The sequence below is a fragment of the Coturnix japonica genome, chromosome 2 (genome assembly GCF_054131305.1).
Source record: "Coturnix japonica strain WE chromosome 2, WE-NBRP24, whole genome shotgun sequence".
NCBI lineage: Eukaryota > Metazoa > Chordata > Aves > Galliformes > Phasianidae > Coturnix > Coturnix japonica.
This window is the reverse complement of record NC_140664.1, coordinates 20,143,652-20,161,207: the sequence shown is the minus strand read 5'-3', so window position 1 is coordinate 20,161,207 and position 17,556 is coordinate 20,143,652. Positions and strand designations below refer to the sequence as shown.

The window sequence follows — 17,556 nt, the reverse complement described above, 5'->3', positions numbered from 1 at the left end:
AATAAAGAGTTTATATTCGAAAATATTAATATATTTCTACATATAACCTCACACATGAACCTATTTCTAATCCCATGATGTGTAATACTTTGTTTCTTCTGGGCATTCAGTTTTTACAGTTTTCCCCAAAACTTGATATTCTGAGTTTGAAATAATGGCAGTATTGGTACCCAATGCAGTATCCCTGCAGAAACGAATTAAATGGTTATTTTTATTAGGCAGTACTTGATGAGTTCCCTTCTACTGGCTGCATTATCTCTGTTTTGGACAAGCTGAGTTGGATTCCAGTCTGATGAATTTGCTGCGGTCTTTTAGGATTAAAAGTGCTGATTTGTTTAGATTTAGGAAGGCCTTTGATGGGAACAGAATACAGTCTGATTTATGGAATGTTACTGGATGACACAAATAAATATTATAAATATTTTAAAACTTGGGGAATGTTGGCTTGTGTAAAGGAATGTGATTTTGCCTGGTCGTTAACTATTAAATAGGAATGGTAGATAACTCTTTAATTTGTCATTTGTTTTTCTGCATTTGTTGAAGGGGTGAACTGAGGTTTAGAATGGAGTAGGGAGGAGAATGGACCAAGGGAAAAGACTTAATTACACACCAAAATTGTACTCCATGAAGATGACAGAATAGTTTGTGGGTTTTTTTCTTTTCCCTACATGTGCCAATGAGAACAGTTTTTCAACTAAGAATTAGTGGAGCAGGTTGTAAGAAGGTCAACAAGGCTTGTGAAGGGCTTGTGAATGTGCCCTATGAGGAGAGACTGAAGGAACTGGGCCCACTTAGCCTGAGGAAAAGGAGGCTGAGGGGAGACCTTATCACTCTCTTCCAATTCTTGAAAGGTGCTTACAGCAGAGAGCAGGGTCGGTCTCTTCTCACTGGTGACAGGTGACAGGATGAGGGGAAATGGCCTCAAGTTGTGCCAGGGTAAGTTTTGGTTGGATATCAGGAATCACTTCTTCACAGAAAGGGTTATTAAGCACTGGCATAGGCTCCCCAGGGGAGGTGGTTGAGTCTCCATCCCTGGATGTGTTTAAAAACCCTTTGGATGTGATGCTCAGGGACGTGATTTAGCGGAGGGTTGTTAGTTAGGGTACTATGGTTAGGTTGCGGTTGGACTTGATGATCCTTAAGGTCTTTTCCAGCCTGAGCAATTCTATGATTCTGTTATTCTATTATTATACTTCCAAAGAAGAATGTGACTTTTGACAGTAGTGCCAGCTTTGCTGTGTGGGTAAGCAGTGGAAAGGCATAATGATTGGTGTTGCCATTTTGTAGAAATTATTTGCCAGTGCTACTGCAGGTGATGCTAATATATTCTAGGCCTGAGAGCCATGCCAGATACAGTACATTAATTTGCAAATTGTTATTTGTTAGACTTTGTTTAATCATAATTCTGAAGATGAGTTAACAGTGATGGGCTTGCATTTAGTCCAGCCGACTGATTTATTTGTCCACTAGTTAGGTATGTGATGTGCTGTCTTCCTCTTTTCCCTTGCTCCTAGGCTTTTAACACCGTGAAATGAAGAAAATCTTCAGATTCTTATAAACTGAAGCCATCTGGCAGTTCATAGTTTTTATGCTGTGCAATAGGGTAGATTACTCAAAATGTACTCCCTATGCTTATGAGTAAGAGAATGTACTATGTAGTGGGTTCCTCTGTCTGAGAAGTTCGGATTAAGAGTCTTTAAGTGGTGATTTACTCAGTATCTGAAATTTTGTTTTGGTCTGGGGAAAATAAAAGATGGTGAAGTGAAAGTGTGTGTGTGTGTATGTGTGTAAAGAGTAACAAATGGCTGGGATAGGAGAGAATTTAAAGGCAATTTCTGGATTGGACTGCATTGGATTTGGGACCCTAATTGTTATTTAATTTCTGTCTTCTAATTTTGGTCCAAACACAGGTCTGCCATGTGTGGTGTTCATATGTATAGATTGTATATTGTGCAAATACCTCATGTGCTGAAAAGAGGAGATTCTTGAAGACAGAATGTCTAGTCAAATAACATTAGACCCTATTGTGGTACCATGAGCTAAAGATGCACTTACTTAGAATCAAACTGATGAAGAAAGAACCACAAAAATTTCAATGGAAATACTTTCCATAAAATTCCTGGTAAATTATCAACTGTGTTGGAATACCATAGGTCTTTGTTGCCTGAGCAAGTGACTGAATGGTGGCTGTATTTGGTTGAAAATATAAGCAGGCTGTTGAAAAGAAATTGAGTTAGTCTGGAGCTCTTTGCTGTTTTAGCTTGAAGTTTAGGCATACATGAAATCTTCTTCATCCACGAAAGGCAAAGATGAATGATGAGTTTCATACTCTCCCATTTCCATCTACCACAGTGGCATGAAATAACATTGCATGCTAGTTTTCACAGCTTGGTGCAAATATTTTTCTAGATTGGATTCTGGGAATGAAAATGTTTTCTAGCTTTTGTCATTTATCATCTCTAATGTTGCATAGCAAGAAGCCTTTGCTTCACACCTATGGAGGGAGGTAGAAGTGACATTACAGAGACTAACTGTAACCGTAATAGACTTCTTCTTAGACTCTCTCCACCCAAGCAGAAGGCAGTTCACCTACATTTGACGGAGTTATTATGTGACACATTGAGTAAGCATGTGTGAATACATATGGAGTGGGTGGTTATTTTTAGTGGCAAAAAAAAAGTGAAGCTTAGGAAAAGATAAAACTCTGTGGCTTATGTAAAAGTACGGGTGGTTCCTTTTCCTGGTCTTGTTTTAAAAATATAAAGTATAAAAATATAGAGTTATATAAATATTTAAGATATACTATAACATTCAAAATATTTCAGTGTGCTTGACTGAAGTGCTGGGTTTGATTTATAAGCATCCAATAGTCATAATGTTGTTGCAGAAGGAAACAGGATAACTCAACTTCTATTTGAAACACTACCTGAAGTGTCGTTTCTCTTGTATTGAGACTGCGTCTAGGGCAGTATTTTCTTAGCTGTGTCACTGCCAAATCTGAAGTTGCCATGTGACATGCAAGCTATCTTATCCTGAATGTGTGTTTAGTTGATTTGGCAAATACATATTGCTGTATTTAGGCTGTCATATACAAACGCTTGTGGTTTCTCTGTATATTTAAAGCAAATACTTACGTATACTTAAATTGTTTTGCAGTGATTACATTCTCTTGGCATGTGCTTACATTTCTATATGGATGTTTTGTGCAAATGTAAGTCATTAGCCTGTGTGCAGTTTAGGAGGGGGGAGCCACATAACATGTTTGAAAGCAATGTAAAAAATACAATAATCATGCCTCCTTGTTAGCTTTAAATGTCTTTCTTATAAGCCCACTTGTATATAGAAATATAATAAATTAGAATTGTAATATTTTAAATAACATAACGGTTTAGAGTGAATTTCAATCATCATTGCTCCAGCCACGTTTTATGTACTGAATGACCAAGAAGAACAGAGTGTTGGTGTTCTTGCTGTTTTGTGACCGTGTCTTACTTTAAGACATAGATATCAGTGGGACCACTGAAATTCATTTGAGCGGGTGCTGCAGAAACATAATAGTTTATAAAACAACGGTCCTGCAAAAACTTTCATACAGAAGTACACTGGTTGCATTTATGTAATTGCTGCTGGCATCCGCTGGCGTATATTTAAGTGAAAGTTCATCTGTAAAATTATCTGAATTTCTCAATCTGCTTGAACCTTGATCCATTTTGGTACAATGTTCTGCAGTTGGTGAAGATGGTTTGTGATTGGAGTCTAATCCCAAATGGGATTACACCACCTTCTGATTCAGAATTTCCTGCTGTTGCAATGCGTGTCGTTTCACAGAAATGAGAAGCAACTCCCTGTCAGACACTCAAATTGAGGCTGTTGCCAGGGAACAGCGTTAGTGCCGTTTTCTTTCCCAGCTGAAGTCAAGGCATTGTTTCTATTGTAAACTTGTTTCTCAATGAGTTTATGTACTTGATTTAAATAGCTGAGTTTGAAGTTGCATTTCCCAGGAGAGTGAGTAGTTATCTTTCTAAAACCAATTTTTGCTCAAAATAAATAAACCATATGAACAACATTCAAGTTGGGAATAGAAGCTTATCCTTTATACAGCAGTTGTTCTCACTCAAAGTCTTTTCTATTCTTTTTTCTTTTAGATTTTTATTTGTGGTGTTCTTTGAGATCTGTCCTCCATGCATACATAGCAGAAGGGCTGCCCATGTGTCACAAGCTCTCAAGCATAGTTCATCCCTGTGCAAATGCATGCATGTGGGTATGTGTGTGTGCTCCATCCATCCTAACAAGAAAATGAAAAGAGTGACGAGTAATGCAGTGATCACATCTGTTTTGCTTTCATTTCAGAAAGATTTCTTCCTCATGGCTTTTCTTAGATTACCTGGTTTCAAGCTACGCTGCTTTTGTAGCAGAGACCAGCTACAGAATGAGAACTTCTGTGGAGAGGTGTCCCTGAGAGCAGTGCTGTTTACCAGCTTTCACAAAGAGCCTGGGAGGATCACAATGCTACGTTGCAGGAATACCTCCTGAGTAAATCTGAGGCTTCTGCAGAGGATCCTGTAGTCAAAATTCATCTTTGAATGGCAGGAGGTTTAGGAATAAAGGCTGCAGCCTGTCTGTCTACTACTGCTCTGGGCTGCAAAGCAAACATGTATTCAGGCTGTGTAAGCACAAATGAAAGCTGAAAGATCTGAGAAGGAAAGAGTAAGCTGCTCTTCAGATTTTCATTGCAAGATTTTCCAGCTTTGAAAGCAAAAGACTTCTGTTTGTGGTTTGTTTTTTTTTTAATGATATATATGTTTATAAACATATGATGCATTTTCTGAATGCAGTGGATTCTGGTTACTCTGATTGGACCCATGTCAATGCAATAAATGTGACTAGTAATTTATCATGGCCTTTGCTAAACTCAGAGGGGCATTTTAGCTGTGTTACTGAAGGTTCTGTCTGCTTGGATGAAAAGATGCAATGATTTGATGAACACATGACGCTTTTGTCTTGCAGCGCATTATTTGCTGTGCATTATTTTTAGTAACCAATGAATGCTTCTTAAGGTTTTTTCTCTTGTGAGGAGGAAAGTAGTTAGTTCCTTGCAGGGTTAGCTGCACACTGGCCCCATAGGCTCTCACGTTCCAGGAAGGATAATAGGAAAAACTGTTGTCATTTTCTGTGCTAGAGTGCTTGTCCTGTGATGAGTGAATGCTGAGGTGAAATGCCAGGAGATCTTTACCCCATAACTCTTTAGGGAGTTGAAGGTGGCAGAAGAGGCAAGTGTTGTTTGCCATCTTCTAGATACCTGAACTCTGAGATCTGATTGACATCAGCAGACCAAGGAATTGGAAGCATCCCTTCATGTATGACCAGTTCTGGGTAGGGCACAGCTGGGTGCTTCAGGGTCTCCTTCAGTTTTTCCTCTGTGCTCGTTTTTGTCCTGTAGCATCATTTTACCACACTTAACGAGTTGCCTGCTCAGATCAAGAGTTCTTTTCCCTCCTTGACTTCCCCACTGCAATCACAGATCCGTGACCCTAGAATTCCAGGCCCAGCTTGGGAACTGTCTCATTTCTGGTATTGATGTGATGCTTTTTATCAATGTTTCAGAGAGCTCAGATCTAAAAGGGAGTGTTTCTGGGGACATGTATAATGCTATTATCTACTGTAGCCACAAAGCTCTCTTTGCGGAAAAACCGTCTGGGACTTGCTGCCATGTAGTTTTTAATTTAAAATAACCTTATGACTTACAGAACTATAAAATACCTTGTCATTGTTGCAGCACATAAGGGACCGAGTAATAAATTAGAGGTCCTCTGTGGTAGGAGCCGTAGATAATAGCAATAAAACAACAACCTCTGTCTGGAAATACTTCAGTCCAAGTTCATATTTCTTACTTATGCAGCCAAAAATTGGGTTAATCAAATTTCATACCTAAGGGCTTAAACATTTCACAACTGGAATATGAAAGAATTTTTCCCCATTCTGCATATGGTAGCCTTGTATCTCTGTGAAGTATGCACTTAACATTTCAAGACAAAACCTTTCATTTAAACTTTTCTTGCAGTGTACTTATTTGATTTAGCAGGGGTTTGTGAAGCAGCGGGATGCATCTGGCCATCCCAGATTTATGCCCAGTGGCAGAGGACAAAGTTTTTGTTGAACTAAGAAGCCAAATTTATGACAAAATCATTAACAAGCTTAAATGCTGAACTGACTTTTCTCATTTGCCATTTACATATAGATGTGTTTTCTCATAATTGCTTTTCCAGATTGTGCTGGTCAGTGGACATCTGGACAGCTGGGATGTTGGGCAGGGAGCTATGGATGATGGCGGCGGAGCATTTATATCATGGGAAGCATTATCACTCATTAAGGATCTGGGTAAATATTTAATTTAAAATATTATTAATGCATGATGTTGCCAGGATGTTTTCTATGTTGTATAAACTGGATTTTCTATTTTATCCATTTCTCTGAGCACAAATATTCATACTTAGTATAAATATTTTGCAAGTTTGTCTGTTAAATCTGTTTCATCGTAGGGGTCATCAAAAAGCTGCACATCAGTCAGTGATCTAGAAAGTGCTTTGAGCTTTCATATCAGAGAATGAAAGCCCACTATAAGATTCCCTATTAAAGAAGATGAAGCTTCATGAAGTCACATGAAAATCAGCTTTCAGATATTCTTCTTTGCCATCAGCATTGATGTTCAGCACGTTCTTAAATCTTCCACTGTCTTCCACGTTGCTTTTCCAGTGGCTGCTCAGTTAATCTAATTTCCACACTCATACCTCTGTCTTCATAGATTCTCAAGACAATGTAATCTATGTCTCTCTCAAGAACGTGCAACAATGGCTGGATCCAGGCCATGATTCTACTTTTGGTCTTTTTCTTTCCACCTGCATGTAAAGACAGTCATCAAAACTGATCCTGAACTTTACAGAGATTTATATTTCAGGGTTCCTTTTCCTTGATTGTTCTTCTTAAATAAATTTATATCCTGCCTAGTCTTCTTCCACCAAATACCTTTAAATACAAGTATATCATCAAGATGATGGGCTCTAAGATTTGCACTTTAGGGCTGATTTCCTGATCATCTGTGCTGCTTTTATGTTGCCACGTGCTTGGGCTTTGTTCTGGGCTGTGACAACTTTCTTCCTTAGCGGAAAGTAATCCAGGTCAAAGGGATATGCGCTTGAGTTTCATCAATGCAAGTATATAGTTCTGTCAAATTTCACTTCATCACAGCGTTTTGTCATGAGTCCACAGTGGGCTCATATGTCTCATCATATAATGTGACACAGAGATCCTGCACACCACATTGTCATGCTGCAGTAGGTTTGTGTGATGATCTCTTTCCAGGGATCACTTCTTTGAACCTGTCTTGGTCATGAGCGGGGTGACAAGTTGACCAAGTTCTGGAATTCAGTCTGTAGATGCTGGACATTTCTGTAGCTGAAATTCCAGCACAGATGCTGTCAACCAGGGAGTTGCTGGTGTCCCTCCTCCAAAATGTCTGCTTAACAGAAGTGTGAGGTGAAGTAAACCACTGTGCTGTCAGTCTCTTCCAGTAATGCTATGGGTGAAATACCAGTGTGGAATTGCTTAGCCTATTGCCTCCTGGTTTGCATATTCCCTTTTGTAGGATCTGAAGGATTGGGTTCTTTTAGTCGTGAGTTTCTTCATATTTATGGGTAGAAGTATGTTGCAGATAGAATGTTGTTGTAGAAGGGCATGATCCACGTGGGGTGTGTTTGGCAGGATATAGTCCACAAGGTAAGATGAGTAAGGGTGAGTGTATAAGCAAGAAATAGTTGAGCTGGTTGTGCTGAGAAAATTACATGCAATTCCTCACAGGCTGGAGGATGAGTGTGGCACAAACACTCTAAAAGAGATGTGAGGGCATCTGTGGGACTTCAGCTCATGGTTACCATCTCCCAGACTGGGATCTACAGTCAGGAACTGATACCTGAAATGATCCAGACATTGACCTAATTGGTAGGAGTGAAGCATTCAGATTCATCTGTCTGTGTTCTCTGTACACGTAGCCTCTCAAAGTTTAGCCTGGTATCCTGCTGTTCTTAGTGTGTTGTAGGATTTCTGATCTCCAAAGTACAAATTCCAATCTTTTGCTTGATCTGTAGATTTTTGCTTTATTTTATTTATTTATTTTATTTATTTTAACTTCCATATGGGCTTTCGTCACTATGCCGCTCAAAACTAGTTCAAAGCAGACTTCTTAGGTTGTTGACATGATATCCACGGATGCTTTTCCTCCTTTTCATCAGATGAAATCGCTTTTTCCCCATAATTCCCTTTTTTTTCCAGAACTGTAACCTGCGGTCAATAGGAATGCTCTAAGTATTCATTAAAAAACAAAGTCAGCTGCTGTTCCTGCTCTTGGCTCTGGCAGAGTTTACATAAGAACCTAGCCTTTCCTGCTTCTAATCAGAAGAATTTGTGCACTTAAACAATCTCAGTGTTTCTTGAAGAGCACTTTGTAGACAGGCTCTGTTATGTGATTAGCCACTCTCACGCTGTAATGATGAGCATCAGACATCCTTGGGAATCACTATTTATTTCACATTATTTGAACTCCTTATCTCTCGTTTTTCACAGCCTCAGAATGACTGGAATATCAGCCATCTTCTAGATACCAGAATGGAATATCAGCCTGTGACGAAAAACAAAATGCATGTGTTTGAATTTTTGTTCTTTTAAAGGAGTACTAAAAAGGATTCTTGCACAGAAGAATCCAGACCTACTCTTTCATGTAGTGTTTTGTGACCTTTTTTTTTTTTTCATTTTAAGATTCTTGGAAAATTGTCTATGGTTCCTCCCCCTCTAGGATAAAAACCATGTTCTTGTATTTGCTGATGCTATTCTATTCAGAACAAACTGTTTTGTGTCCCTTAAGGGCAACTTCATGGTGGCATCGTATAATTCTTATTCACTGTGCTTCCTTTCAGGCATGAATGAAATGCATCGCTCACTGCTTGCTCAAATATTTGATTTCCTCCAGTAGTATAGCCTGTGTGTTTGCTGTACAACCTGTGGTGAAATGCTGTTTTCTCAGCAGAGAAATGTCTGAGCCTGTGCTGATGCTCTCCGTACTGGTTAGCTGTTGCATTGAGCTCTTCCTGTTACAGTTGTGTTCTGCAGGAGCGTGTGACTGGAAGAAAACATCTGGGTCATCCAATCTAACCTGCAGATTGCAATGTGGGGCAGAACCTTTCATCTTCCATAAGAGAAGATGTTGTTTAGTGCAGATTTTGTATCTCATAATGCATATAAAATCTGACCAAGGAAAAGGACAGCAATGTGACAGATACGTAGGTTGCGAGAGAAATGTTTTATTGAGGTTTATCTAAAACCAACTCCATAAACTGCCTTTTCAGTGTGCAGTAGATTCCAGCATTATACCTTGAACTGTGAAGGCTTGGTTTCATATCCTTTTGGTCTCTGATAAATTTAGTTTCAATCATATCAAATACATTTGGCATGAGAATAAACCAACAAAACTGTCTTGTCAGTATGCACATGTTGAGTTCTTTACTGTTCACTGTAAGTCTTAAAGTCATGAGGCATTGCGTAGCCTTGAAAACGATGTCTGCATATTGCATAACAGGTCTTACAAATACAGGTATGTGATCTGAAAGCTGAAGGGAGCATCTGAAATACGAATGTTAGGAAGTAAAACTTGTATTATGTGTAGTAGGCATTACTGTCGCTGTGTCTGCTGTAGTCTATTTCTTTCCAGATAAATGAGATACTGCCGCAATATTAAAGCAAGTTTTTTAGTGGTGATCTAATAGCATTTCATCATAATATCAGGGTTACCCTTGGGATGGCCAGTGGACACAAGTTAGGCTTGTTAATTAGGTCTTTGTTAATTCCATGCATTACTTGAAGAATGACTGTAATTTAAACGCTATTCTGTACTTTCAAGCTAACCCCTCCCCAAACCATTCAGTAGCTTTTGGCGTAGGACCAGATAAATTAGATTCATTGACAAATCATTAAAATTGCAGTATAAATGGTTACTTTTTAAGTAGTGCCGTTTTCTTGCCCCAGTTAAAAGTATCTAATACTTTTATTTCTAAATATGTCATGTGCTTAATGTGTTTGGCTTTGTGTTTTCTGACTCTTCATTCTTGGTTTTGGTGTGCTTTCTTTTTATTTCAGCAGGCAGTTTCATGATATCATATATTCATATCATTTTTTTTTCTCTTCCTGGGTGTTTCTATAGATTCCCAGGCACTGTGACAGTCAGCTCCGAGTTTGCTGTAAGAACACATAGCAATAACACAATCTTACGCAACTTCACACAGAGACTTCAACGCTGTCTTTTTTTGAGGGGGAAATAAAAACTCTAACTTACTGTTTTTGGTAGGATTTCTTTTTTTCCATTTCACTTTTTAACTTCACGTGGATGCTGGTTCAGTTTGGGACAAAGGGAAGCAGCTTGGAGGCAGCGAATAACGCATATGGAGGCAAGTTCTGTGTCTTCCACATCCTGGTGATGAGAATGAGCACCACTGGTAGCTGCAACTTGTGGCCATTTCCTCTGGTCCTGTTTGTTGCCTGGGAGAAGAGTCCAAAACCCTCCTCATCACAACCTCCCTTCAGGAACTTGTAGAGTGCAATGAGGTCTCCCCTGAGCCTCCTCTTCTCCAGACTAGCACTTCTGAAGCCTGTGTGTGCCACTGATCAGTAAGATCCCTGGCAGGCTCCTTGGTGGTTAATTTCTTTGAAAAACCAAAAACTGGAGGCATTTCCACAAAAGTTGTTTATGTGAAAATAGATGAAAGCTTCAGCCAGTTGGTATTCTTTATTCATAGGAAAAAGTAATAAAGAGACCTTTAGAGACACTGAGGCACCTTTGCTGATTTGAACTGGTAAAGTCCCTTTCTTTCAGTGGGGCTGTGGCTGTTTATGGTTATCCGAGGATTTCCAACGCTTAAGAAAATACTCTTCAGTACTGTAGTCAGGGTTTGCAAGGCAGTAAGCTTGTGCAAATGTGCTGTTTGCCTGCAAGCTGTGTCAGCTGCTGCCTTCCCCAGGCCTCTTCAGTCTTTAACCTTTTGATCAATTCTAACTAAATTTGATAGAGGCATAGAAATATTTACAGTATGAAGTTCTGAAGCGTTCTTTGCAAATGGATGAATGAGGAAAGATGGATGAGTGGTTTTACATCTCAACAGAGGGAAAGGCAGGAAGAAGCTCTGCTTTTATCCTTTCTGTATGATGATAAATGCATGTTTAATCAGCACACATGTAACTGGTGAGTAAGCGCCAAGGATATTTTCTTTTGGCACTGTCTACAAACCTTGTAGGCTAGTGGCAAAGACTGCTATGGCAGTAGAGAGAATATGGTTTGGGGTAATTTAGAGATAATGGGTATTTTTGGAAAGAATGCCTGAAGGATTCCTGTCTTTGAGCAGAGGTAATCCATGGGGTGTTGCACAAGCTGTGATGTGGTGGAGGGTACTTGGAGTTGTAGGAGACACAACACACAAGCAAATGTTTTCTAGAAGCCTCAAACCCATCCTGTTTTCAGATTGGATTTATGACTCTCACATTTTACATTTGTTAGTTCATGTTGAAAAGCTGTCTTTGGAGATAACGTGTGCCATTTACCTCAGCATTTTGATGTTACAGCTGTTACTGCTCTGATGTTGTTTAAATCATGTTTTCTTGTTCCTGTGTCACACGAGGTTTACAAAAGAAATTGCCTTTCCAAGTGAGGTGCAAGACTGATTAAACAGCTATTCATTAAGAGTCTCCATACAATTGCCCTTAACATTATCTTGTTGCCCTACTTTACCTTTAGTTAGCCCTGCAGGTTGGACTGGCAGCCTGTGGGACCCAGTGCTGCTCTAGATGATGACTGCCTGTTTCTTTTCTTGGGCTCCTTTCCCACCATTTCAAGCCTGCTGCTGCCATGATGGTCTTCCTTGGGACTTATACTTGCTGATTTATACTTATATTCTTGTTTTTGAACAAGAAACAGGTAGTCCGTATCCAGGGGTCTTAGAGCTGTAGCACTGTGTTCTGCTTCTAATCCAGCTGCCTTCCTGCATCTCACAACCTTGGTGGGTACTTCCCACTTGAGCCCACAGGTGCCCTTCCAGAGGAATACATGGGTGAAGCTCTGGCAAAGCCACCTTCTCCTCCAGCTCTACAAACACAGGACTTTCATCCTTAAAGGGAGCTTGGAGAACTGAATAATAACACTGAAAAGCCTTTAGGAGGTGATCATATGGCAGTGTCAGCTTTCCAAGCATAACATTTTATGCCTTTTAACTGCAGTAGAGAGCACTAACTGAAGTTAGTGCTATGTTCAATTTTGATTGATGAATTTCTTCTGAAAATATTCAGACATTGCAACTGCTGTGTCTCTTTTTAATTGAAAAAGCTGGATCCAAATTTCAGGGTGTTTTGGTTGGTTTGTTTTGTTTTTTTTTTTCCATTGAGAAAAGAAGCTGTTGGGATCTGCTATTCGACACTACAGCTGGGATCTGCTACTTGACACTACAGTCTGAGTTATTTCCAGAGTCTCACCTCTGCCAACATAAGGAGAATGAAATAGTTGACAGGTCTTTTGTTCACATCTCAGGTTTCTTTCAGGAACAGTTATGCAGAAGCTCTCCTTTTTCAGAGATGTGCTTTCTACCTTTGTGTGACCGTCCTTGGGTCTAACTTGTTAGTCCACTTACAGAGGTCTCCCAAGCCCAGAGGGGGACATGCCCACCCACTACTGCCCAGCCTGTGTGCTTATCTGGTGCATCTTCAGAACTGACTGTGCCAAATTGCAAACTTACCCTCTTATCCCTTCATTGTTTGAACAGAAACTTGTAAGACAGTTCCCCTCCAAAGAAGTCTATGGTGATGGCTTTTGGTAAAGAGTAAAAATTTCGCCTTTCTCGCTGTTGTCACATGTGCATTGAGCTCATGTTCAGTCATGTCTGCATACCACGTGAGACCAGAAGTCTCCCGCTATGACTGTGCCTCCAAGTGCTTCTGGGAATTCTGGTTCTTCCATATAAAAAAATATTTGTCTTTAGATGTTGCCAAAGGAGTCAAGTAAATGAACAGGGAACATTTTCCTCTTCCTCAGCATAGAGCACAATGCATGATGTCATTGCTGCTATATCAATCTGATGAAGGAAGGCTTATTGTTGACAAAGACTAATAGCCATCACACCATTTGCATGGCATTCTTACATTACTGGACTGTGATCTGGATATACATAAGAAGGGGAGAAATTTATGGTCATAGGTCCTATGCATACTTCTCCCTCTTCTTCCCTTTACCAGTGTTAGAGGGAAACGGGATTTTCATGAGTCAACTTTCCTGTAGGTGTGTACAGGCATCTGGTACGACCAGATTTCTGTTTCTTAGCATAAAAACACATAAAACTAAAGAAGTGTTTTCAAACTTATGCACATAAGAATTCCAAGGTGCAACCTGTATTACATTTTATGTAACTCATAAGGAGTTGATTAGGCAATTTTTCCACTTTAAAACTTATTTTAAATTGAATATGTAATTCTCCTCTGAATTATATCCATTACTAATGTGACTCAGAAACCATAAGACAGATTTCTATTCAGCTCACAGAACTCTTGGTATGAAGTTACATTTCTCAGTCCCAAATTCACTGGTTAATATACGAGAACTAAAGAGATATTTTATTAAAAAAGTATTTATTGGAGTCATTCTTTTTCTGCTAGTTTAATTGAAGTCATATAACTACAATTTTAACCTACTTTATAAAAACGTTGTTAAATGAGTTTCTGCATTTTCTGTAGCTGCAGAGATGCAGTTGTTACTGTCTCAGATATGTTGTGGAACATCATTAAATGGCTGCTTTTATAGTAGACTTTTTTAATTAAATATCCCTGATAATAACTCCTTGTTCATACATTCTTTCCACTTCCCCAAAGCTGCAAATTTTATTCTGACGTTCATAGTTTGCAAATCTGCTAAATCTGTTTAATATGAAATGTATGTGTGTGCTGTTACACTATACAACTGCATTTAAACCTTCATTTCAACATGCAATTGAATGTGTATTTGGCAAATACTGAAGTTTTCGGCTTCCATACCGAGCTGGCATAGCAGGGAGGCGACTGCAGACTTACAGTGATGTTAATTGGGCAGTACATTTAGGCTTACTGCCCTCCTTAGCCATGTTGCCTTATGTCCTGCAGACTGCTGCTATGCTGCAACTTTTAACTTACTGTTAATGAGTGTGCTTTATTTATGAAAATATTAAAAACCTGGTGACAGAAGCTATTATGATCTCCTTTTTTTTTCACCAAATTTGAGGCCCAGCCAGCAAGGTAAAATACTGGAAACTTTCCTGGATGAAGTCAGAGGTATTTTGTCCTTGCTGTCAAGATTTTTAGGGTGTATGTTTTCCATATGGTGAAATGAGTTGTGGTTGGTGCATGTTCTGAGTTGTCAGCTCAGATGCCATAACAGATTTGGGCTGCTGTCAGAGCAAACAGAGGGACAGCAGAAGCAGAAGGTAGAGCCACAACATGGAAAAGGTCAAACCACATTTAATGCTTGTAATGTCAGAGGGAGTGAGGGAGAACGGCCTGCATTGCCTTTTCCGCTCTGCGAGAATTTTATGAGATCTTTGAATAACTTTCAGAAAGAAGGACAGTAAGGTGGATTTTCAGTGTGGGCTTTGTGACACCAACACTGCAAAACTGCAAGCATAGAAGAGCGTTTCCCAGGGCTCCTGTTGGTACTGTCCCTGAGCTGTGTGGGTTGGTGGCTCTGAGGCAGCACCCGCTGCAGCCCAAAGCACAGTGCCCTGCACTCTGCTTCCCTCTTCTCTTCATCTTCCCAGTTAAAAGGCTTAATATGCGTTAGGTTTAGTTACTAGACTTGCAAATCATTCACAGCTTTCCCCTCTAGTCTTGTAAGTACAGCTCCTTTCTTGACATTTCCTCTTGGATATTCCATCGCTTTCTAAAAATAAATCTACCTCAAACTTCTCATGTTTCCCATTTCCAGTCTTCTGTAAAACTTCCCTTCCTAGTCTGTCATAAGCTCATCAGCCTGCTCTCTTCTAAAAAGAAGAATTTCCTTGGGTTAATCTCAGCTGCAGTCAGTGCTGCACACCTGCCCCTCCAGCTGTCAAACACCCTTTGTATACAACCCACTCCTTCCTAAATCCTGAGTCTTGCCTTGTATCCCACTTACCTCAGCCTTGCTATTTCCCTGACCCTTTTTTTTTCCATACACCTGTCCAAAATCTCTCATTCTGTGACTGAAGCTGGTATGTCCTCTTCCCACCCAAAGCACTCCACTGGAGGATCTCTTCTCTGGTATCAGCCATGGTGGGGGTGCAGACCCCGACCTGCTGGCACTGCCCACTTGGCTTGGCTCAGTTTTCCTTTCCTACTTTCCAGAATCTGTCCTGCCCGTTTTCTGTCTTTTTCTTCATACATTTCCATGGCTCTTCTCCAGGTGACCCTGTGAGACAGCCTGGCTTTATCTGAGGCCCAGGAAAACTCATTCTTTTTTACTATAGACCTTTATGACTGCCTGATTCCTTCACTTCCAAGCATCCTATACAATCAGCACCTTGTCTTCAGTATGACAAGCAAAGCCTGTATAATGGAACAAAGAAAAATCAAGTAGATTACATTATATAAGAAAACAAAGGCAATTTCTCAAAAACCTGAGGCTGTACTTTTCATTTAGGTTCTCCAGAGAATTACATCTATATCATAGTCACAGTTTAAGTAATACTGACATTTTTTTGAGGTGTGCTTTGTCTTCTCAAAGCTTTTAACTTCATTAGATCATTGTTCTTCACTCAGTTTTGAAGCAATAAATATTTCTTAATGCAAGGTCTTAGGAGAGAGACTTTTCTCAGCACAAATAGTAAGATAAGGTTTGTTCAATCATAGGGGATTGTCTTTCCACTAGCAGAACAGAAGCACAAATCCTGCCATTTTACAGTGAAGAGTTCTTCATCTTCAGAAGAAAAAGTATGGACATGCTGAATAAATTGTGTTATTACTTTTATTTTATTAAAGCTGTAAGCTGAACGGCTATTTGATTTGCTTATAGCTGATACTGGGGTCTTGATTTGCAGGGGAAAAAAAGCTCCTTTTTACATAGAGGTGGAATGCTTGTTGTATTTTTAAGAAATGATCAATGTCATAACAACATGATGACTCTTTAAGTAGTCTTATTAGCCTCCATACAGTGTCTTCTTAGAAAATACTGTATCTTCGTACTTAATCCTCCCCATTAGTAAAGATGTATGTTTATAAAGTGGAAAAAACTAGTAAATATTTACTAAAGGAAACTCAGAATTTACATTGCTGATTCTCATTTTGGTTAAAGGAAAGGCACAGTTCAATTTCTCCCTTCTGGCTTATATTTTATTGTGAGAGTGGGGCACCTTTTTATGTATATATATATATATGTATATATATATACATACATATATCTGTGACATATTATTATAATTTATACCAGACTGTGTGTTTCATTTTTGCTGTATGGGAATCTTTCAATTCTATCAAGCATGAACAAGATACGTAGGACATAAAATGCAGATTCTGCATAGCGCCCTGTTAAGTACCCTGCCACAGGTAGGTCATCCAGAGTTGTGGGAACCTAAGTGGATTTAATAAATGGTATAATGTCTGGAAAATATCAATTTTCCACTTCAAATTAATATAAAATGTACAGATATGCACGTATGTGTACTTTCCCATGTTATTTACTGGCATTCACACTTTATGTAAATTATGAGATTTTTCTCATAATTTTGGCTTTTGGCAAAATACTTCATTGTAGTGGATGGTTGAAATCAGGATGAATAGTTAATACCTTTAGTACAACTATGAATCTTCTTTTTCACAAGCATTTGATATTTTGGCTGACCTAGGCTTGCTGCTGACTTCTGCAAGTCTGAACAACTTCCACTTGAGTTAATTTCAGTTCTCAGTGACCCAAAGAGGGCACAGAAGGGTCCTTGCGTTGATGCAGAATACAGTTATAACCTCCTGCATTTTCCAAAATTATCCATGTACTTTAATATTCCAGAATCTTGAAAAAAACATTCTTTTGATATCCTTTGTTTTAGACTATGTCATATTTCAAAAGGGAGAGAGAAACTGTTTTACATATGAAACAGTTTTCCCTCACTTTAGAATTTGCTTCATGTCCCTCTGCATGATATACTCAGCACAGAAGGTAGTTTTGTGGTCCAAGTGGTATTTTATCATGTCTTTTCAATATGCATTTGTGCTGTGATCTGCAAGACTTCTGATTTTGTGCTGGTGTTTTCTTGCTTAGGAACTGGTAGTCTTTAAGAAGTAAGCTGCTGAGTCTGATGCACCTACTCAGATGTGAACAATCCAAATCCTTTACTACAAGTTCTCACATCACTTATATGCCTTCACAAATTTTCTTTTCCTAGCTTTCCCATTCACCCCTACATGTCAACAGAACATTCCACAAACACTCTTCAACTGTTCATGTGGTTACTTATCCAATGAGATCTGCGAGCTGATCTT

The 17,556-nt window shown here is 39.2% G+C and overlaps 1 protein-coding gene across 4 annotated transcripts in view; it reads left to right on the top strand.

Moving 5' to 3' along the window:
- Positions 1-17,556, top strand: part of CPQ (carboxypeptidase Q) — a 154,203-nt gene that overhangs the window by 88,606 nt on the left and 48,041 nt on the right. For all 4 annotated transcript variants that reach the window (XR_004306273.2, XM_085539400.1, XM_085539399.1 and 1 more), the window contains exon 5: positions 6,267-6,378. Coding sequence is in view for 3 of the 4 variants with exons in the window: in XM_085539400.1 (XP_085395526.1) it covers positions 6,267-6,378 (112 nt within the window). In the remaining variant the exon portion in view is untranslated. The remainder of the gene's footprint in view (positions 1-6,266; positions 6,379-17,556) is intronic.